At 42.7% G+C, this 22659-nt stretch overlaps 1 protein-coding gene across 3 annotated transcripts; it reads left to right on the plus strand.

The window, feature by feature from the left end:
• The first annotated feature begins 437 nt into the window (after positions 1–437).
• On the plus strand, positions 438–18911 carry LOC146173809 (fibronectin-like). Of its 3 annotated transcripts, none has more exons than XM_084584550.1 (6): positions 438–531; positions 2565–2616; positions 5138–5416; positions 8074–8355; positions 12595–12879; positions 18495–18911. In XM_084584550.1, exons 1-6 carry the CDS (start codon positions 496–498, stop codon positions 18575–18577), a joined length of 1017 nt encoding a protein of 338 aa, XP_084440676.1. In that variant the 5' UTR covers positions 438–495; the 3' UTR covers positions 18578–18911. The 3 variants fall into 3 exon arrangements, with proteins under 3 accessions (XP_084440676.1, XP_084440675.1, XP_084440677.1); XM_084584549.1 differs by lacking the exon at positions 438–531 and adding an exon at positions 555–697; XM_084584551.1 differs by lacking the exons at positions 438–531; positions 12595–12879 and adding an exon at positions 555–697.
• The last annotated feature ends 3748 nt before the right edge of the window (positions 18912–22659 follow it).

Below are 22659 nucleotides of genomic sequence, written 5' to 3' on the forward strand. Positions count from 1 at the left end.
ATTCCTTGATACTGATGGATATGTTGGCCTACAGACATTACCACTTATATCGCACAGACGACTCTATCAATATAGGAATGGTGAAATCGGAACTGAATAAGGTTCAAAAGCCGCAGCATGCCGTCATCCACTTAAAACCTGATGCATAGGCTCCACGTGGTGTTCTAACAGCCACGCCTTCTGTGGCACAATGGGCACTGGCCAGACTTTGCATCATGTCTTTATGGCCGAGGTGAGTTGCCAGTAGAGCGTGTGTTTTCAGAAGCTCAAATATGTTAAATGAAGTGATAAATTTTTTCGTATCTTCATTTTTGTCACCGCGGTTTTCGACCGTGTGGTTTGAACGGGCGTATACCCTATGCGTATGTTATCAGATTGCCGAAGACGCGGCCTTGGGTCGGTACTTGTAAGCGCCTCTATCTCAGGTCAACAGCAGCGCAGCAGCAGAATGTGTCGCCGAGATAAGCGCATATTACGTCAGATTCCTGCTAATGTATGAGGTTTCTTTTTGCACCTATGAGTGGAGAGAAGGTAAGAGGCTTTATGAACTATTTGCCATACGTTACGCCTCAACATACACCTATCCGCATACCACACAGCACTAGCCATCGCGATGGCAGCTACTTTTTTCTTACTCCAGTACGTATTGCTGTTAGGAAGCATACTTTCTGCCGCACTTGCCATCCAGGATAAGCAGGTAAGTTTTAGGCTCCAATATAATTTGTCGCCAGGTATGGAAAGGGTCATCAGTTTAAGGAATGCGAAATTGTTGACCCCATGGCGTTCACTGGGCGGTACACTGTGCGTTGTCAGCGTGCGCTGACAATGCACAGTGTACCGACGCCTTGCGCTTCGCCTCAGTGGCAACGCATTCATCGTGTACGGAGTTGACACCTGTATATAGGCTCAGCAGTCCAGCATCTGTTCACTAGGTCTCGCGACAGGGCTATTTTTGAGCGTAACAGATGCTTTTATCGCTTAGTGTGAGATCACGACTTTGGAGCTAAAATCATTATTTAAATACAGCCATTTCTTCGCACGCACTGCAGAAAGCTAAGGCAATGTATGTGTGCTTCTTGAAAAGCTTAACAGCAATTATTCTTCCTAATACTGTAGTGTTGGTATCGTAGATCTGGGAGCCCCTGTGAACGAGCGCCGAATAAAAGATGACAAGGCGTGCTCTACGATGTCTCATCATTCGCTTCACCGTCCTGTCACTTGGCGCTTTTATGCGACAATGCCGAACGCTTGCTGAAATACGTTATCGCGCTCTTTTGTCTACAGTGCCTGTCTAGACTGACTGGGGTCACATGTAAAGTCGTGAGCAACTGCGGTATTCAACACGCAGGCCTTGACAGAAATCTGGGAAACTGCATTGCAACGCCATCTAGAAAAAGATATCGGAATTGAGACAGCTCTGGTGGTGCCCCATTTTATTGTCTAGCATGTGTCGCTGACGATCTCTATGTCGCTGTCGATAGATGGCATTCTGATGCAGTTTTCCCTAGTTTTCCCAAGCTCCGCCACCGACTGAGTGTTGTACACAACTTTTGCTCACGACTGTACCTGCCTTTTGAACTACCACATTTCAAACCGCACTGGACATTTTTGTAAGGGCGCTGTTTAACAGTGCCAACTTATGATGTTCCCCGCCAAGTAAACGTATCTCTCCTTCATTTGTTGCAAATAATGAGGTTGTGACTTTTCTAAAGGAATAATAGAGCATCCTCATGATTTTCTAATGATAATTGTTCCTACTGCGGACCAATTAATATGAATGCAAGAGAAATTCACAAATAGATTATGTCGTCACTATAGTCCTGTTTCCCCTCTCTGAATGCGAAAAGTTGAAGACGATAAAAATATTAAAGAAGGGACGAATTTATCGCACTTCTTGAAACCCAAGACGGGTCCGTTAAATAAGATAAAAAAAAAAAGGCTAACAGAAACTCTTTTTTGTTCATTTTAGGAACGAGGCAGAAATCTCTGTTAATAGTAAATGTCTCGAGAGGCGTGCATAATAAACCTTCGAACTTTTTTATCTCCATGAACTAACCCACAGGCTTTATTTATAACGTTGAAAATTAAGCAGCCAGGTGAATCGCCGGCGCCAATCTATTTTCAGGGGCGTTCTTTTATTATCCTCCTGACAAACAAACTAGGACCGCGCAATTATGCTTTATCTTATCTTCTGCCTATTATTACGTTTGCTAAAATTTTTCATACGTCTGTTTTTCGCGACGCATTATACGGCAGCCTTACAGATAAAAAATAAAAATGAAAATGAGCTCTAATTAAAATGAGGTAAATACCATTCTTTTCGGTGTATTTTAGGATCTCACACAATGAGAAATTTACAGGATTACAGGACAACCTGTTCTCTATATTTCGGACTAAGCAAATACATTTCTTCGTAATAATTGCGATGAAAACTACATTTCTTTCACTAACAAGTGCTACAGCGCCTACTTTGCTATTAGACTGCTATCGGGCATCAAGTAGGTTTTTGACTTGATATACACTTGTAAGTAATGGTGTTATATTTTTTTTCCGGTTTATTGCAGGACAAACCCAAAAGCAACGACATCGATCCAAACGCTGTTACGCCTAGGCCGAGTATGTGCTCAAATACATGTGCATATTTTTACTTCTTTTCTAATGATTAAAAATTCCCTTTTCAAATTGACTCACTTTTTCAATACATTACTTTTCTCGTCATTCGGTTTACATTTTGTGAAAATACTTGAAATTTAAGCGCGCCGTCTATTTTCAAGAGTCTATGTAGCCATGCATGCAGAAGAAAACTGCGATATTTAATTCCCTTAGACGACCTTGGCTCCCGCAGGCTTTAATGATACTTCCCTCTTGGCATTTTTTCCCACACTCGAAACATGACAGAGCGGCTAAGCCAGTGCAGGCAACCATATCGTAATTGTTAGTTTGCTATCAGGAAAACATCTTCGCGAACCACTACGCCTTCGGCAAGCACTAGGCCTTATGGAGGCATAAATTACCACCCTGCCCGTTTCAACAGACGTCACGTCAGTTTCGCAAAAAAAAAAAAAAAAAAAAAATCAGTGATCTATGCATGTCGGATAGCACGTTTCCGAGACTACGACACCAGTCATGAGATGTTTTAAACGTTCATGTTATTCCTCTAGAATCAAATTTAGTAACCTCTTCAGGTCATACCTGCAAGATCCAAACTATAAATCCAGTTCCCATTAAAAATAATGACCTGTTGTTGTTTTTCTCTCTCCAAAACAGGTTTCTTTTCCTACTGCGCAGTATTCCTTCGTTATGGTGCATATTATAGGTCATCATCACCCCAAGCCTGAATTCAACCCCCGCAATACAATATGCTCTCATATTCCTCCTATTCACCTCCACTAAACCTTCACTAACTCATTGATGTTATTCGCCCGTCCAACAATCTGCCACGGCTCTGCTGCCCCTGCTTCGCCTTAAAATTCAGTCGTTACGCTTAGTACTCATCAGATAGCTTGACTTCACATTACAAGGTCTGCCCTAATTTGCACAACTGATTATAATAATTGCAAGTAGGTTACAATTTATGTAAAAGTAAAATATTTGCCCCTATGGACTGCGTTTAAAATGAAACTGATACTATCAGCCTTTTCGGCATATCATAAGTGTTGTAAGACATAAGGGTGTAAAAACAGATTTGTAAACAGCGCAATGTCCTAGATAAAAGCCACCGGAACTAACGGCTCACAACCGAACACACAACTGAAAATATTCAGGCATACCTTCGACTATTGCTTAAGTGTGCTGTAACTGTAGCAACATTGATGACTGGGGTTCTAACGAAACGCATCAAGGGAAAACAGGGCAGCTGGTACCACAATTTGATATCCCGATGAAAGCAGTTGTATCTGGAATAATCACTATGAGAAAGTAGCGGAAACGTTGCTACTGACCGAAGAAGGAACGCAATTTCACTAAACATTACTACAGCTTTACCTGCCGCCCAATTCATCTGATATTAACCAATACAGCCAGCACATCTCACAACATGTATTTCTGCCAGATGGACTGCGTTATTAAACTAGTCTTTTGCCGCAGAGTCATGACCAAAGAAAAATTGCTAACTATAGTCGGTACTCTAAATATTTCATGGCGCCTTATGGCAGTCTGTCTAAATCTACAGTAAAATTTAAACTGTGGCGTGACAGTGCGGACACAGAGAACACGAGCCTCATTATTTGAGTATGTATTCTACAATCTATTGTTTCCACTTTTGAGGTTTAAAGGGGGGGGGGGGGGGGGGTGTTGATGGTGGCATAAAAGGTACGGGTGATTATAAACTTCTCCTCTTAACACACATGAAAAAGAGCCAAAAGCCACTAACACCAAGGAAAGCATATGGGGGGTCTTTAAGTTTTTATTTCATCTCTTACGCTTACATTTCTCTATGCTTTCCCTCATGTCCTATGCTCTGCCTTGTGTCCACGACTGTTTTCTCTCTTATGCACGGCTGAACGAAGACCGTAATTTTTCCTGCGTATCTGTTAATGCCAGTATTCTCCCAAATGTATGAACATCTCGTTAAGGGCATACGAAACGTTATCAGAATAATTGAGAGTGATCGCTTGACATCAGCGCAAACTTTTGCTTCTCTATTCCATTAAAATTTTACACAGCTTCATTTTCGGTATATAAACAGTTTGGGCCGCTAAGTTTCTTTTGTAAAGAAGCTGTACATATTATGCTAAATGTTTACGCAATAATATTCCTGAATATGACTCGAAATAATTGTAAAAGGCAGATCACATTTAAAAAAAAAATGAAAGCATCAAGTCAAATACAATCCACAATATCACAACAAAGCACTATTGGAGCGTCTGTGATCTAAATGCCCATCGGATACATTTTCTTTCATAGTTGTCTTGTCTTCGATCTTGTGATTGTTGCGGTCTCCTTCAGTGATACAGGTGTAGGGAAATATAATCTTTCAAAACTACCTGAAATATCTTGCTGCATGCTCCAACGAGTAATTTTTCGACAGCCTTTCAGCAGTTGTTTAATCTGCAATGCCTATCAGAACGTTGATAGATTGTGGAACCTAGATCAACTAATTCAATGACTGATTTATTCAATCTTTTCATTTCCCTAGCGTTCAAAGTAACGGACCTCATGGTCACATACCTGGACAGCACCCAAGCTGAAGTGCATTGGCTCAAGCCCAACGAACCCGTCACCGGTTACACCGTGGTAATATGCGCCATTTTGAGGCCCTTGCAATGCCAACATGAGACGCAAGTTAAAACCGAGATCGCCCTGCACCAACTGAGGCCCAACACCATGTATGAAGTACGGGTCATGCCATTCGATCACCGCAAGTCGCAGAACTTCTACGGAGATGAAGAGGCTATCTCGTTCACCACACTGCCTCGTAAGACGCCAATTCTAGTTTCCTTTCCAATCCCATTACTGGTTTCGCAAGACACACTGGTGTAAATTCTTCACGAACCTTCTCATGGCAGCGTGCACTAGTGAGGACTCTTAACTTCACACGTAGTTAACACCGATTGTTTGTTACTGGCATGTTGCCCCATTTTGTATTGGGAGGCGTTTTTTTAAGTATCAAACTGGCAAATGGCACAAGTTAAATGATTTTTAGCAGCAATCTGCTACAAAAGATCGCAATCGCTACCATCATCATCATCATCAGCCTGACAATACCCACTGCCGGGCGAAGGCCTCTCCCATATTTCTCCAATTATCCCGGTTCTGTGCTAGCTGCCACCTAATACAGAACGTATTCTGTCTAATGAATTTTATTTTTCTCTGTTTGAAATTACGATGATAATAGCGAAATATATTAGGGCTCGGTATTTCGAATTTACATCTCTTTTAATGGGTCGTTTTCGACCTCATCTGGTTGATAACAACGTCGGTGCAGATTTAGCGGCTCGGATGGAGTGAAATTTATCGAAGACTTCATAACATTTGCCACATACATAGACGCCCTAAGACTTGATCGAAACGAAAATAGCCAGCATTGTGGCGCGCTCGAAAGCCTCAGAGAGTGAATCACCTCGCTTCCGTCTGAACTTGTTGCTGTTACTGCACTTTTTGGTAGCCAACACAGGCTAGATATTGGTAAAAGGCTAGCGCTTTGCTCTATATTGCTTATCTCAAGTTGGATTCTGAGCTGTCTTTTCATTTGTTGAACGGCCATGTCAGCTGGGAGCTACCGTCTGCCATCGCCATGCTCGTGCTCGTGCTCACAAAGCCAGAGCCGGTGCCGGATCACGTTCAGATATGAAAGGGATGCTTTACAGAACACAAGGTTTACAAAAACGTTAAGAGCACTGCAGTTCCTGCAATCAAGAAATTTGAAAGCCTGAGCGTTGCTGCTGCTGTTGCGAGAACCTGCGAGAACTTGCGACAGTAGACACGTCCACCCCAATTTTGTAATGCGATGACCTAAAGGCCACCTTCACCACAAAATCCGACATTGGCATTCTCGGCTTCAACGTTGTATACGAAACATCTCGACCATCGCACTGCCATGTGGCTCATGGCTGCTCACAGGGCCGCCCACTGAATGGAAGTAGGGTTGCCTAATGTCATGTTTGACAGCAGCTACCAGCACAGGCCTCTCCTTTAATTTGGGAGGGTGATATCAGAGTCAGCATGCCAGGACCTCTACACTCACTTTACCCCCACACGATGCAGGCGTGTTCATGCGGCCTGGTTATAGCCGGGCTTTATATTTTGTTCTGTAGCCTACGCTATCGCGTAGTACTCTTGAAATCGGAGATTAAGTGTCCTCAATAGTTTCTATTTTTTGTTCTGTAATACCATAGCATAGACTAATTTTATTAATATCAGATCTATTACCAGGACGGTAGCCTTGGCCTTCCGTCCTCATCAAATTTCATGCTGCCTGGCATATTCGCCCGACACAGAGCTCACGAGCCTTGCCCGAGGTTTCCCAGATGGCGCATGTGTACGGCTTATTTACGTAGGTTATTGAAGCAGTGACGTATAATGAAGTTTATGAAGACGTGATGTTGAATGCACGGAGCGGGAGTGAGCTGCATTCAGGACCTGATGAAGATGGCGACGTTTACAGCACAACACAAGGGTGTGTTGCAGTTTCAAACGAGGCGCGATCAACTGCGGCGATAACATAATGCTCTGTGTTCTTTCTGACACGGGTTCGCAACATAATAGCAGCAGTGTTACATTTTTCACAAGTGCCAATTCGTGCAGATGCCCTCTGCCGACACACTCTAATGACATGTTCGGCCAACATATTCTGGTGAACGACTTACGAGACAAGCAAGGCGTTCGCTTTAATAACTAAAAGCTTTTATTCGGCGATTCTGTGCAGCAACCGGCATCCAAAATGTGCTTATTAAAATGGTTTCTTTTTCAAGCGCATAAAGTATTTTGCCTCCATATCACTGCTGTCGGGGTCAAACATGGCTGTAACTGGAACACGGTAACAACCTGTCGCCGCTCATAGCAGCAACAGAACTGACATCCGTTTCCGGCGTTCTATTTAGACAAGTGAGGACGAAAACGCAAATAGACGGAAGCTGTAGATGTTTGCCCCGGTAACTGTTGTGTTAGGTGTAGAATCTGAATTGGCAGCGGGGATCGCACAGCGTTTGTGATGACCTTGTCAGAGCACAGTATCTCCAACTTCTTCGTCAGTTGGGGCAGGGGAGCTAAAAGATCGTTGCCTATCCCGTTATTCATATGCTCACCATTGCCGACAAAGTCTTGTCCGATCTTGTTTCGTCGTTCTGATTGGATAAGCTGTTTCATGAGGTCACAACCACGGGTACTCTCGCGGTAAATTCAAACTAAGTCCTTTATAGCAACCCCAACGTGCGAGTCTCCCCGACGGGTGAAAAGGCCACTCACCTTCAAGAGAAACCTTCCTTTGTCTTTTACGGCTACCATCGGTGGGTAAAAAAAAAGACGTTCGCGTGCTTCTGTATCAAGCCTTTTCAACCTTTTTGTATCACTCATTACCAGCACGTGAACAATTATTAGTGCTTCTACCCGCTTTCTCATCACTATATTTTGCAGTGCCCAGGCTTGATGACATCGACGTGTACCCTGTGAACTCAACATCCGTTGATGTGAAATGGACGGCAGTGTCTGGTGCGAACATATTAATTCAAGTTTGCCCTGTCCCTTCCAAAGGCAACAAATGCCCGATTTACCACACTAGCAGCGATGCGTCGGAATTAAGAATCGACAATTTGGAGCCAGGAACTTTGTATACCGTTACGGCAACCTTCAGCACGACTGCTGGAGGCCATTCTCCCGACATGCATGTCTCACGGAACGTCACTACTCCCACTCTTGGTAAGAATGTCAGTCTACTTATCCTTTTATATTACTACATATTTGACCGTTTCTAACATCATGCATAATTATAGAGGGGACCGGCTATGCCGAACAGACCACCTGCGCATGCTACGCGTTGTTGTTGATGCGTTGGGCATGATCTCGAAACTTTTATTAGGATTCGATCACCATCGCTGCCTTTTGTGATCACTTTATTCATTGCAAATGCATACTACCTCTATTTTACCTGTCCACATCCTTGGCCCGATTGGCTGGGGCATTAAAGTGTGGTCTGGAAGATAGCTGAGTCTTCTGAATTTTTCAACAAAGTTTTAAGAACACCAGGTTTTTACAATCATTAGTCTGCAAACTGCGCAAATAAATCAACCAGAAAAAGATTTTTATTTTACCAAAAGGCCAGAATTTCAAATAATTTAAACAAGCTCGAAAGGCCAAGCATGAGAGAGCATAAATTCATATTATGGTACTAAATGAGAGTTCCGGCTTTATTAAAGCTTATACTTTCATGCTGAATAAATTTCTTTTTCATGATTTTCAAACGCTTTCTGCAAACTCTATCTCTGGCCTTGCGAACAATAACTCGACCTCTACTACACGTGCCCTACGCGATATATATATATCTTTTTTCAATATCTATTTAAATTCTGTGACAGGCGCCTGTGTGCGTCCTGTGCAGGGGGTATACACAATAGGGCGGACAACCACTACGTGATCGAGCTCAATGAATAGACGAATAATTTGTTACAAATAGCAAATTCCCTTCATACTTTTTAGTTTTACGAAGTGCTATTGTATTCTGAAATTGAAGGCTGTCAACACCAAAGGTAAGCCCTGTTTTCTTTTTTTTTTTTCAACAACGTGATTCAAAATGCATAATGTCAAAAACACGAATTTAAAAGGATGTTGAATGACCTGCCCTTGCATTTCTTAGTTACAAAAATTGTGCCCCGCGTTAAGGTATTCTGGAGACAATACCACGTGGAGCGATATTTCATAAGTACGCAGTTCACTGAAGGAGCATTTGGACACGTATATTTGACATCCTACCTTTCGGACTTCGTTGCCCATTATAAAAATTTATAAGCCGTACATACCTTAGATGCTCAAGCAGATCAGTCTAGTAACAGAATATTTTTTCTTAAATTTAAAGGTAAATCTTGGCTACCTATCTTCACTTTGTCTTATCTTCAAGCTCTATCAGTGACATCATATCTGCTTTGATACATACTGCACAGACGGCATAGACGCATATTTCAAAGCTTTTGAAATGGAAAGCTTCAATCGATAGAGACGATTATCCGGTATATATTCTTCATTTGACTCCCTTTTATGTCTGTGCATCTGAAGCGTGAATTGTATGTAGCATTTAAAGTACACTTTTGACAAGATCTGGTTGTAATATATGTTATAAACTCACTAATGTTTGCAGTCATGACCTGCCAACTACATTACTCTTTGGTTTGTACATCGGATGCCTTCGTTTATATCATTTGGGGGGCGTAGCGTGTCGTTTAACTGCGAGCAGCTCAGAAGCTATACTCTTCGCATGTTTGTGTGCGCAATTGAACGCCTGGCTCCTCTTCTGAACAGCCTGATTTGCCCTCTAATTCATAATGTTGTCATCTAACCAAGGATAGTACAACGCAGCCTGATTCGTCTAGTTGGTGTTAAGCGCTCCGCACACGGACAGAGGAAACGATGAGCACACGGACTGTCGCGTGTCCGTCTGTCTCGTCTTTTGCTCTATACGTGTCCTGTAGCGGTTTTAAACGCCTAATAAGGATCGCATATTGCTTATTACGTTCCTTTTTTTTTCTCCCACCACGTGCTAGGCGAAGCAATATCTAAGTAAATTTGAAGTACTGTATCAGTTTTGCCACCTGGTGTCGCCTGCCAAGCCACGCTTTCCAGTTTACCGCAGACACGATAACATTTGAGTCTTACGTCCAGAAAGTTGTATTTGTCGCTCTGCTTATAATTCACTAATCTTATAGAGGGTGCATAGCAATTTTATCGAGCTCACTGCCCCTCGTAGAGATATCTTTCAAGAGGACACAGACATTTTGCGAAGTATTCTTGACTGCTTTTAGCTTTTACATTATCTGCCAGATTGGCATCTCTAAGAGACATAGGCCCGAGTTTATCACAAAAGGTCAATGCAGCAAGCACACTTATTATGGGCGTCTTAACATCGTCTACCGACTCTACGCCACCGACTTTATTAGTAGCGCTCGGGTGTGTTCTTGCTTGTCCTTGTTCCTTCCTTGCGCTATTTTTGTTGTCAGGGAGACCCTATGGAACATTTCAAAAGTCCTATTATAAAGTTCGAAACGCCAACAAGAGCACCTCATGTTATCTCACGAAAATAAGGACTATGTCCAAGCAGGCTTTTGGTTCTTATCTGGAAATAAAAGCAACTCGGAAAACATAGCAGGGAAAATTTAGTTAACAAAAAAACGTCGCTTAGTTATGGGGTCGCGGTAAACCAATATGAAATATGTAAACAGAATTTTGAAGCACTGTAGAGAACATTTTCTGGGGAACAAAACATGAACACTCTCGTCTTGGGCGTTGAGATTTTTGTTGCCACTCTGCTAATATCAGAGCAATGTGAATAGCGATCTAAATTTATTTTATTGACTAATGGATCAAATAGCCTGTCATAAAAGCAAAGATCTCAAGCGTTTAATGCGTTTTTGCATTAAAATGCACAGCCTTTTTTTGTTCCACAAGTATTCCGAAAACAAAGCTCTCTCTCTCTCTCTCTCTCTCTCTCTCTCACACACACACACACAAACACACACACACACACACACACACACACACACACACACACACACACACACACACACACACACACACACACACACCGGTACTGAGCTGCCGCGGTGGAGGGCTCGCCTTCACATCCAGTTCATTCGCCTGGAGGCGTTATTGATGCTCCTATATGTCTTCAGACATTCAATGACGCGACAGATCAGAGCAATTTGAGATTCCCTACGCACGTACTCACTTGGGGCGCCAATTCACATCTTTCATCCTCAATGATAAAGAGTAATTTTCCTAAGCCCATAACTTCGGAATGGTACACATGTTATACTAAATGAAGATCAGAAATGCCTATTTTTACAGCTATAGTGCCTCATTATACACTACCGCAACAGTGCTGCCGTTGCTTCTTTGTTTCACGAGACTGCTGGCTGAATATCCCCATAAATAGCACACAGTGTAAAGATATTCTATTCTTATTTGATTTTATTCTCTGAGTGCTTGATTGGTATTCGATTACCCTTCGCAATGAACTACTTATATTCGATCTGGTTGCAAAGTTCATTTTTCGTATTTGATTTAGTTTGAAAAAAAAAACTACTAGTTTGGTTTGGTTTGGTTTGTAGGGTTTTAACGTCCCAAAGCAACTCAGGCTATGAGAGACGCCGTAGTGGAGGGCTCCAGAAATTTCGTCCACCTGGGGTTCTTTAACGTGCGCTGACAGCGCGCAGAGCGCACAGGCGCCTTGCTTTTCGGCTCCACCGAAAAGCTGCCGCCGAGGCCGGGAAACAGGGGTCGAGCGCCGTAACCACTTCGCCACCCCGGCGGGGTACTAGTTTGCTCCTAATTATTAACAAGCAACTTTGCAAACGATCCTTTGTCGATGTTATCTAGTTTAGAAAGTTTAACCTCGAAACTTATTGTGGGGTAGGCTCTGTTCAGCAGCGACCAATAATGTTCTCGTCAAAGCCTTTGAGCTAAAATCAAGCTGTCGCTATTGAGACAATCGAAACTATTTTTTTTCCTAGTTGATATCTACTCCAACTGTGCCATCATCCAAAAATATCTTATCTTAACCTCCAATATTTTCCCAATCTTTGTTCCACGAGCATGCAAATAGAATTCAGTTCGATAACTGGATTTCGATGCATGAAAAGGATTGTTCGGATTAAGTTTTGAGGCAGTATTTCTTTTTCAACATGGCGTGAATACATCATATAACACTCCAAGGTCTGAATGTACAGATTCAAGGAGGCAGGAAGAATAACCGGAGTTATGTTTGTGTAGACATCAGTCGATGCTCGAAAGACCTTAGATTACTAATTAGTCCTGTGCATTTGGAACCACATCAATAAGATTCCTCTTGCAAAATAAATTACATAAGTTTCTTCTTTACTTGTTCCATTTTTAGAATTAAGCTGGTCTTGGGCTTCCTCTGGCCACATCACACTTTTTTATATATTCCAGCGCCGAAGATTGAATTCTTCGATGTTCTTCCACTGAACCCGACGTCTCTGGAGGTAATGTGGAAATCAGAGCCCGGCGCATGGATCCTCATTACAGTCTGCCCAGCTCAATCCAATCAAGGAACGTGCAGCACCTACACCCTCCGCAGCGAGCGGTCGCAATTCACAGTCGATAATTTAAAACCCAGAACTTTATACACAGTCAGGTGCATGATTAGTCCGACAGCCGCTGCTTTGATTGATTCCAGCACGCAGATTTCAAAAAATATCACAACACCCGCAAATGGTAAGCCCATGATTTCCTTCTGAGCACAATTTTGTGCCACTTTGCTTTCACGCGCAGCATGCATATGATTACGCCTTCCTTAAGTTCAGGTAGCGACAGCTCCACGTCTACAAACTCCAAGAGTTATCATAGATGTTATAGCAATGCATTCCTCAACTCTAAGGAATAGAGTCAGCACAACAAGCCTCGCACAGAGAACAATTAATTTTGAATAATTAATAATAAGTTATTGTTGATCCCAACCATGAATCTCAGAAGACACCCGCCGCCCGTTGGTGTGGGTGAGACAGTAAAACCGAAAAAAATACATTATTCACAGCGAAAAATGCCTTTCAATTTTCAACTTATAGTTTTCAGTTTGTGATTCTAACTTGTTTCCTTTATATTTATTTTGCCCTTCGTCCTGTTCCTCTTACGAGTTTCACTCTACTTTCTGAACACCGAATCTATCAGCTTGTGACCCTTACAGGGTTTTCATTCCAGATTTCTTCTACACACTCGCCTCTTTGTCCTGAAAGCGTTGAACACTATTGGCCACGAGGAATAGTCTGGTTCCGTCGACAAAAATATGTTGTCGATTTCTCCAATTTTCACCCGAGAGATAAAAAGGGGCCTGAGTTTGAGGACCATTAGAATGCTCGCATATTACTTTCATGATCAGCGAATCATCAGCGGGAGCGTATATAAAGCGCTGTTCCTTAAATCACTTTTCAGCAAGAAGAAGCGCAGATAGCTAGTTGCCCGTTTAAAACGCCCTTATATTGCTCATATCAACAATGCATTAGTTGATGCTCATACTTAATTTTTAGGTCTTTATGAGTAGCTTCCTGTAGTCAGAACAAAACGAAACAAAACGGCTTGCGAAGTAATTTACATTCAGTTGTCGTGGCCTACAATCTCTACCACATAAGTACAAAGGATACTGCGTTTGTACCCTGAGGCCATCATCTTCACGGACCTAGCATTCGAAGCGATCTCAAGGTCTCCAGGCAGCCGTTACCGCTGTTGCCGCAGATATCTTCGCCTCATCATCTCCAACAAACTATCTTAAAGTCATGCCATCAACAATATACGTGAGGAAAACAAACGCATGGCATACTGAGTTACCCGCTACTCGCAAGAAGCGAAGGGTTAACGCCCGCTCTCCTACTTAGATTCTGTGAGGAGATCGGAACGGCGAGAATTTTTTATGCATTTTCCCTTGTGCATATACGCCCCAATTAATGGAAAAAAATACCGTGAAGATCTACGATGTTTTGAGAGACTGCCTAGTTATTCGCTAATAAGACCGGCCCACGCCGAGCTCCAAAGCGGGCCAATTTTCCTCCCAGCCGAACGGACTGAACTAAATTACATCCAGCAAATGCACAGAGTCGCTGACACAGACGCTCTTCTCGAGCGACTCCGCTCTTCGTCCCTGGAGCGTGTGAATTTCGCACTTAGTTTGAGGATCAGCCTGCTTCCGCCACTCACCTTCCGCCCCCTGCCCGCATTTTCTCCTGAGTACCATCACCTCTCTATCCTTTGTGCCGCCAAAATTAAGTGTACCCCCTCTCCTTCCACAAGAAGTGGGGCAACGCATCGAGGTTGACATGGCCGGTCCCTGCGCCCGACTTGTGCATTGACCGTCATTTTTGCCTCGCGTACTGCTAGTCATCAATAACTGTCGAATTGGCTCTCTTTCACCTAGCCTCGGGCATGATTACCACACCTTGATAACTTCACTACTCTCCATGATTCAGGCGCGGCACTCACACAGCTTCAATGCCCCAAGCGTGCTTCCCATAGATCAAGAACCACCGCTCATGACGACACCATAGCGCAGTAGCTTCCATCACACGTGGGCGTCTAGTAACGGGGCCCAGTGGTATCCCCGTAACCGACGTGATGACACAATTCACATGGCACAAAACATAATTCGGCGCAACACCAAGCAACGCCACCTTGATCATAAAGTCGCCGTCGGCAACCCTGCGCGACCAACATTCTTCCATGATTCTGGTTACTCAGCAAGGACACTTCGCATTAGAATTCGGGGCTTATGGACTGCGAACACCGCCAGCAGTCGAAGCGACGGATTGTGCAGTAACAGCGGTGCTCTGCAAACCGTCCAACAACGAATAGGTGTTTATCCCGCATTGCCGGCACGTGTGAAAACCTTCGCGAATCTTACGCGGAACTCGGGCTTTCATAAAGCACTGTCGGGGAGCTTGCTTTTCCTAGTGGCTACGCCCACAGAAACCCGGAGCACATTGAGGGCGCTCGTGCGTTTCTTGGACGGTGCGGACCTCGCGGCTCTTTTTTTTTTTTTTTAAGAACAGTGCCAATGTCAATCTTCTGCTGTGTTAACATTGAAAGTTTACACCACTATCAGTGCGCCTCTCTCCTAAGACAGCCCGCTCATTTCGCACATCTTTTTTATTTGCTACTTCTCTTCCCCATCACACCTCTCATCTATCCTATCATACCCCTCCCGGGAGTAGTCCGGTTGCGGTGTTCTCTTAAACTAGGATGCAGTTACCGGACTAACCCCCCGCCCCCCATAGTCGCCATGTTATAACTTATTCCTAATAAATAATCGGCACTATCTTGCCCGGGCATTGTCTAGTTGCGCAATCCCCGAGTGCGGGCAGCACAAACCATTGGCCTAATGTAATCTTGGAGAGCGTTGGCAACGCACTGGGCCTATACAGAGCCGGACGTTGCCAACATAGTACAATGTTGGGCCCATATTTTGCGCTCCTTAGAGGCGCACTCTTCTCTCGCGTTCCTGTCGCTTCATGAAAGCATTCGGATGCATTCAGGACAACAAAATGTTAGGTTTAGCTAGTTCTTGGCTAGCATAGTGTGGCAATGATAAAGTTACTATACCGACTTCGAAATAAGGTTGCGTCTTTTACAAGCTAGAAATACATACAAAATAACACCCCACCACTGCGCCGCCGTCAGAATATCGCTGTTTACCCACAATTTCTCGCTGAATACCCCACAAATGGCAGATATTCGCAAAAATAAATGATAGGCGTTCGAATATATTTTCTTACCGCTTCGCTTCTTTCGAACATGATTTAGAAAATGAAAATTATTCAACTGGGTAAGAAAGCTGCGGTGTTCTCATCCGATTTGGTCTGGAATAATTGCTGTTCGCAAGATTATGAATTATAATGATGGAAACGTGAAAAGCAGTTTTCCTACATTTAATTCAGATATACGAAGCTTAGACTCGAAATTTCCTGTCAAGCTTTCAGGGCAAACGTAAGAAAAGGCTTTGCTGCTCCGTTCCTGGAAACTATGCGGCTATATAAAAATAAAATTTCTAACCTGTAATAAATTTAATACTTGTGAATGTTCTATGCACATCAATATGACATGTACAGCCTATGTCAACAGTGTAGAGCCCAGGGGCTTTGTTTCTGAGCCGTATAGTGGCACTTATTTAGCATTAGTAGAGGTCCTTTCAATTGAGGAGATTAGGACAAACAATATTATCATCAATATATTCGGAACACTGGAAATGCATTACAAGCAGTGCGAAGTGGCTGTGCAACAGACCTCCTGGGCTCTACACTTTTGACAAAAACTGTACTTAAAAACGGATTGGGCCTGATGAAAAGGAGTGTTCGCAAACTATTCGGAGCCTGTTCTTTTTCCTAATGTAGTATTGATGTAAAATTGTCACTTGACATTTCAAAATTTTACCAGTATAACGAAAAGCAGGAAGGCACAAAGTTAACCGGATAAGAGTTGCTAGTGGCTACCTTGTGTTTGGAAAAAAACCTTGAACTTTCCATTAGTTCAGTGAATGAATAAATACGTATACAATTCAATATAGATATTCCCTTCTAAAGCAACGTTTTACTCTTCTCTCGTAGTGGCTACTGCGAAATTAAGCTGCTCTTTGGCTGCGACTGGCATCTGCGGACTTTTCATACACTGCAGTATTCTGTCTTGACGATTTCGATGTCCGTGCACTCAAATCAACATCACTGGAGATAACTGGAGAAGACAGGTTCTGGTGCCTGGATCCTGGATCCTCATTACAGTCTGTCCTGCTCAATCTCAGGAAGAAAACGGCAGCGCCCACAGCTTTCTTAGCAAATTGTCGAAATTCACAATATACGTTTTAGAGCCCGGAACGTCATACAAGGTTCTTTGCGCGTTCAGCTCGATGCTAGATGCTTATATTTATCCCAGCATGCGGATCTCAAAAACAATCACACCACCTCCTCGAGGTGAGCGCATGTTTCCCTACTGCGCACATTTAGTGCCAGTTTATCACTACGCGCGACATACGCATAAATATAGCATGCTCCTTTTACAATGTTAGTGCCTTATCATAAAACATGCAGCGTTTTTTTTTTTTTTTCAAAACTTTCAATTCCATTCTTTAAATTTAGGATCGCCTACTTCATACCCACGGGCGCCAGGTCCAAGTTTCCCCACTTAGGTTCCCCACTAAAAGCTGTACTAGTAGCGCGACGGGGCCCGCGAACATCAAAATCCCTCGCGACACAAAATGACAAATTTATTCTTAAAGTTCAATTCTCTGTTTTGTACTTTTTTTTACAGTCGTCTAATTCCGCTTGCGAGCTCCAGATTGCTTTCCGAAAACCAACTAGCCCAGCTTGCGACACTTAAAGCGTTTTCATCCCACTTACCTCATTCACGCTTTAGTTAGGGTAAGCTCCGCTGATTGGTATAGAGGCATGAAAGAATAATCTTCACCTAGCATTTCCAATGCGTTGACGACAACCGTGGTATAACCAAATAATTTATTGTGTCTATTTCTCAAATTTTAATTTCCGCAAACACTTTTTACACGTGTCCGAAGTCATCGAAAGCGTTCAAGTCCTATTTATTTGTTCAGAAAAGCTTAATCTGGAATTGATATAATACGCTGCTCCAGAAAACTAATTTTCGACGCGAACAAGCGCTGATAAGTGTGAATTCGCAGTGATCTAATATTGATCAAAACAACATGTAAATATTATCCGAGCATCCTTCGTTTTTATCTGTTTAGGACTTATTCTCATAAGGATGACAAAATGGCTTGCGAAAGCTTTTCCGGTCCATTGACACTGCCAACAATCTCAGCCACGCCAATTTTCATTCTTCTAAAATTGAACGTCACATTTTGGTTGCAAAAATCAATTTTGCGTCCTCTTTCTTGCATGAAACAATGTTATCTGCACAAGACCACGCCGTTAAGAGGAGCATTTCATTTCTTACTTAAAAACACCCTCAATTTCATAGTCGTATCCTAAAGGCTTCGTAACGGTAGACACGGCCTTTCACAACAGCGAGGCTGGATTTCTGGTGTTTACAGCACGTACAAGCTCTTCAATGCCCTTGAAATTGGGTTTTGTGGGGTACAACGCTTGAATATTTACTCTGCAAAATATAACAACTAGATTTGTCTTTCTGTTGCTAACTCCAATAGTAAATAAACATAGACTAAGAATCCTCATTCATAATCGACAAACGCAACAAAATAAAAGCTCGAACAATACGTTTATTTTATCTTCCCACTAAATGAAACGAGTAATTTGTATTTCGCCGTCACAACAGGAGGAATTTTTGCTGCTCTAATTGAACATTTTTTTTTCCTTTTGCAGGTAACGGGGGAAATGCAGCATCGTTGTCCGTATTCAGCTGTATCTTGACTTTGTTGTCACTTCTGCACGTTATCATGAGATAAAAACCATAAGCCTCTCGCCATAGGCGGAATATGGCCGCTTCCTGACTGTAAACCTTGAAATAGAATATGCGGAATTTGCTGCTGTATTCCCCGTAAGTGGAAAGACTTCATGATGTGCGGGTGCTCACTGTCAATTCGCTTGCTATAACCTACCCACGCAGTGTTCCCTGCGATAATATGAATCATTTACGGTGCTTCATGATCAAGTTATGCTGGTCTGACCAGGACAACATGTATATCGCTTACTTCAGGCACCTGAAGCGCTGTGGCTTGCGGTGTAAAATGCCACTCGAAATCCGGCGTGCTGTAATTAATAAAATAAATTTTGACCAGGTCAATGTATGTCATTCTACGAACAATGCCGTTTTCACTGAAGAGTGTTCTACTACATTTCTCTTAAGCTTATGTTATCGAGACATGGCAAGAGTCGTTGTAAACGTTAAACAAGAAAACCGCTCCCATTTGACACTCCTCATGAGCTGAGCCGTGTGTGGAACCATAACTAGAAACAAAAGTTCAAGTTGAAAAATATTTTAACGAGCAGCTCTTGCTGCCAATGCTTGGCCGAAATTTTTAATGAAAAGTTAATCCTAAATATGCGCTTTCAATCACCTTGCAATTAAGCACCCAAACGAACGCATACCTCCCATGTCTTCAGCACTACTCTAAATATAGGGTCGTTTCACATTCGAATATTCGGATGTCTAGCGCTGGCATCTAAGAATAATTTTTCCAATGAGAGAAAAAAACATGCCTTCACTTTCGGAATAACGTAAACTCGGAACTTCATTAACGGTAAGTACAGAAAAAGCATTCAGATCAATTTCTGCCATGTCGACAGGCTAATAACTGTCGTCACTACATAAGAATTTCGAGCTTCAAAACGCAGTGGATAAGCGAATACCGGGTGCGTGCAAACAAAAATTCAATTAGAGCACTGCAGAATCTACATTAGAGTAATACGAAAGCATGGAGGCTGCTGTTGGTTGCTTCTAGTAGCTTAATTCACTTCTTTTTTGCCCATTCAAATGGACCTTATACACCTTATACACATCATCCGACATACAGTAGGGCTGCGCCCCGACTACTGTGAGGAGCCGAGCCACAGCCCCATTTATCCTTCTAGCATGACGTCACAAACAGCGAGCGCCCTCTCTCGGCTGCGACAAAGCACCGTGTATGGACTCGCCGCCGATGGCGCGAGCTGGGGCCCCGTCTCTAGGTCAGACGTGACGTCACACGGCCACGTGAAAGGTCATGTATGGAGGCGCCACGACACGCCAAAGGCTCGAAGTGCTAGCAGTATTGCTTTCGCAATAAAACGCGTGGAATGTTCAGAAGTACTAGATATACGAAAAAGAGTTCCCTTGACATCAGAACTTCAATACAGACCGCGGTCAAGCTTGGCGCTGCCATGATTGCAAGCTGAGCTACGAATACAATATTAAAACATTCCAGCTTCAAACGTTAAGGATACCGAATTTCTGCCTTACATAACGTTAGAACATTTTTTCGTCATGTAAAGCTGCACTTTATTTTTATATCGCAATTGCCGGATATACACAGCATCTCGAGAGCAGTTCATTCAACAGGAAGGTTGTTACAGTCATTTTTCCTTATGCTTCATCGCACAATGTACCCATCCTGTGCTCGTTCGCTGGCTCCAATACAACAAACGTATATGCAGCAAAATGGCGAGTATTCTTCCTGCAACGTACGCTGACGATAAAAATATTTCCTCCTTATCGCTGACTGATGTCATAATTGATACATATGCCCTAGTAGGTATCGCAATCGAAGAAGCAATAGTTTCGCAGCTAGTTGTGAAATTAGTGTGAAATTTCAGCTACAGCTACTGGCTCTGTAGCTGAGCCACCTCCGCTGCCTCGTGCAGACAGGAAAGAGATAAGAAAGAGGAAGAGGGAGAGAAAAACGCGCTCTGAAACAACAGCTGTCATCCACCACCGAAGCGGTGGCGGGTGCAATGATGGCCTAAACAGATAAAAATTCGGTGGCAGGCTAGCCCCCGCCGCAAGCGGCGGTGACCTACGAGTACCAGCCCCATCAGGGGAGTACCTCTCTCTTTCCTATTATTGTTGAGCGAGTACGTATTTACACAATGAATATCTCTCTTTCCATTTTCACTCCCACTTTCCTTCCTTCCCTTACGGTACGGTTGAGGTGTCCACATAAAAACAAGTGAGATAGTTACCGCGCCTTTTCCTTCCTATAAATACGTCAGTTTTTACACAATGAATATGACACATAAACCACAATTAGTAAATTTCATCTATGCCGCGTGATAATTATGATCAATGCAAAATCGAGTCTGGTCGTCATGTGATGGTTACCAAGGACAGCAAAACAAAAAACTTTATATCGATTTATTAGGAGTCGGACAAAACTACAGTCGCTCATTCGGCTTTCATTAAAAATTTCATTTTCGCTCGCATGCCTTTCGCACCATCTCGTAAGCAAGTAGTGTTTATTTAATTCAGCAGTTTTTCACATGCAGCTTTAAATTGCAAATTCAGTTTTTTTTTTACAATTTACTAATGCTAATAAACAAATGGTTGTTTGTTATTAGGAACATTCGTGTCTTAATTCATTAACTCTTTATATTGCTCAGCTAGCGCGCTATATTAGGGTCAAAAATGAAACGACTTATCGGCAGCAATTAGACATTGCCAAGACGGCCATTTCGAATGTTTTTTTCTTCGGTCTATTTTATTAGGTGCTAACGCAGAACCTATCTGTATGATAAAAAAAAAAGTCACACTAAAGCTTCTACCTACGCCACTCCTTTATAATAAGAGGAAAAGCAGAGATCCTTCTATATTTTCCTTGTTGTATACGAAGCTTGCTGTCTGGCGACTTAGCAGTCATAAAACAATTTGTAAGTAAATTTTTAAATGACGAAAAGTATATCACAAACATTTTGCTCTCTTTTTTAATTTTGTAAAAGTAAACACTGAGCACAACACGAATCTTTTACTGAAAACCGGCAACATTCCGTCGGTTGAATAAGGAGCAAAGTGTTTAGGATATGCGGTTACACCAGAAAGAACGCGAGTGCGAAAGAATCGAACTCTACCCTTGTGGACCAAGTACATTCACAGAGGCAGCCATTCGCGCGGTATTCACGGTATAACACATGCAAGACAACGTTTTCTCCTTGCCACAGAAGTTATACCTTGCAGCAGAAATTCAGTGGTCTTTGCGGAAGGTACGACCAACCTATCAGATGATGTAACAAAGTATTGCTTTTGTCCCCCCCCCCCCCCCCCCGTCGTCGAAAGCAAGTGCACTGTTATCAGCGGCCTGAATGCAAAATTTCTATTCGCAGTCTGTGTTTGACTTAAGGCCTGTCATGTGCTTTTTTTTTTACCCGGTTTTGATTTTTAGTGAACGAGGTCGCAAATAAGTAAATAAATGCAGTCTTATGCGAAGCTGTAATTTCATGCTAACCATTGTACACTCTCTGCGTCTACAAGGCGCTTTATGTGCTATTGGGCACACTGAAGTGGCAAATATGTTCGGAACTAATTTCTAAAATATTACAATAAGATCATGAAGAAGCATTTAGGCTTCCACAGAATATTCCGGAGGAGAAACTTCCCCACCATAATTTGCTGGTACATCTTGCACAGTTACCTATTTTCAATTTTAACCGTAGACGTTGCGAGAGCTCAGCGGTTCGATGCAGCACTACGCGTCATTGAGATAAGGGCGGCATTTTTGCTTCTTATCAGGTGACCGAGGTCGGCACATACTGTGCCAACTCTTCAGTTGCACTTCGAATCTTGTTATCGGTTTTCGAACAAACGCAATGCTTCCCAGACACACCCATGACAGGTTAAACTCTACACGCAGCAACATCATTAGTATCTGCTTGCTGGCACGATATTACAAGTATGCGAAAAGATATTCAGCCAGCAGGCAAGTATAATACAAATATTAATAGTTTATTGCCACAATATATTAACAAACATAAACTCGTTATTGTCAAAGCCAACGGGCAGAAGCTTTGCAGATCTACCTTCAGCATTACTGGCGATTGTAGAGTGATGGAAACATTTGTC

The sequence above is a fragment of the Amblyomma maculatum genome, chromosome 11, assembly GCF_055883805.1.
Source record: "Amblyomma maculatum isolate TAMU_Amacu chromosome 11, ASM5588380v1, whole genome shotgun sequence".
NCBI lineage: Eukaryota > Metazoa > Arthropoda > Arachnida > Ixodida > Ixodidae > Amblyomma > Amblyomma maculatum.

Coding starts and splice junctions, on each gene's coding strand:
- LOC146173809 (XM_084584549.1), top strand. CDS start 614: ATGGCAGCTACTTTTTTCTTACTCCAGTACGTATTGCTGTTAGGAAGC. Junction 698..2,564: donor TTGCCATCCAGGATAAGCAG/GTAAGTTTTAGG, acceptor GGTTTATTGCAG/GACAAACCCAAAAGCAACGA. Junction 8,356..12,594: donor CGTCACTACTCCCACTCTTG/GTAAGAATGTCA, acceptor TATATATTCCAG/CGCCGAAGATTGAATTCTTC.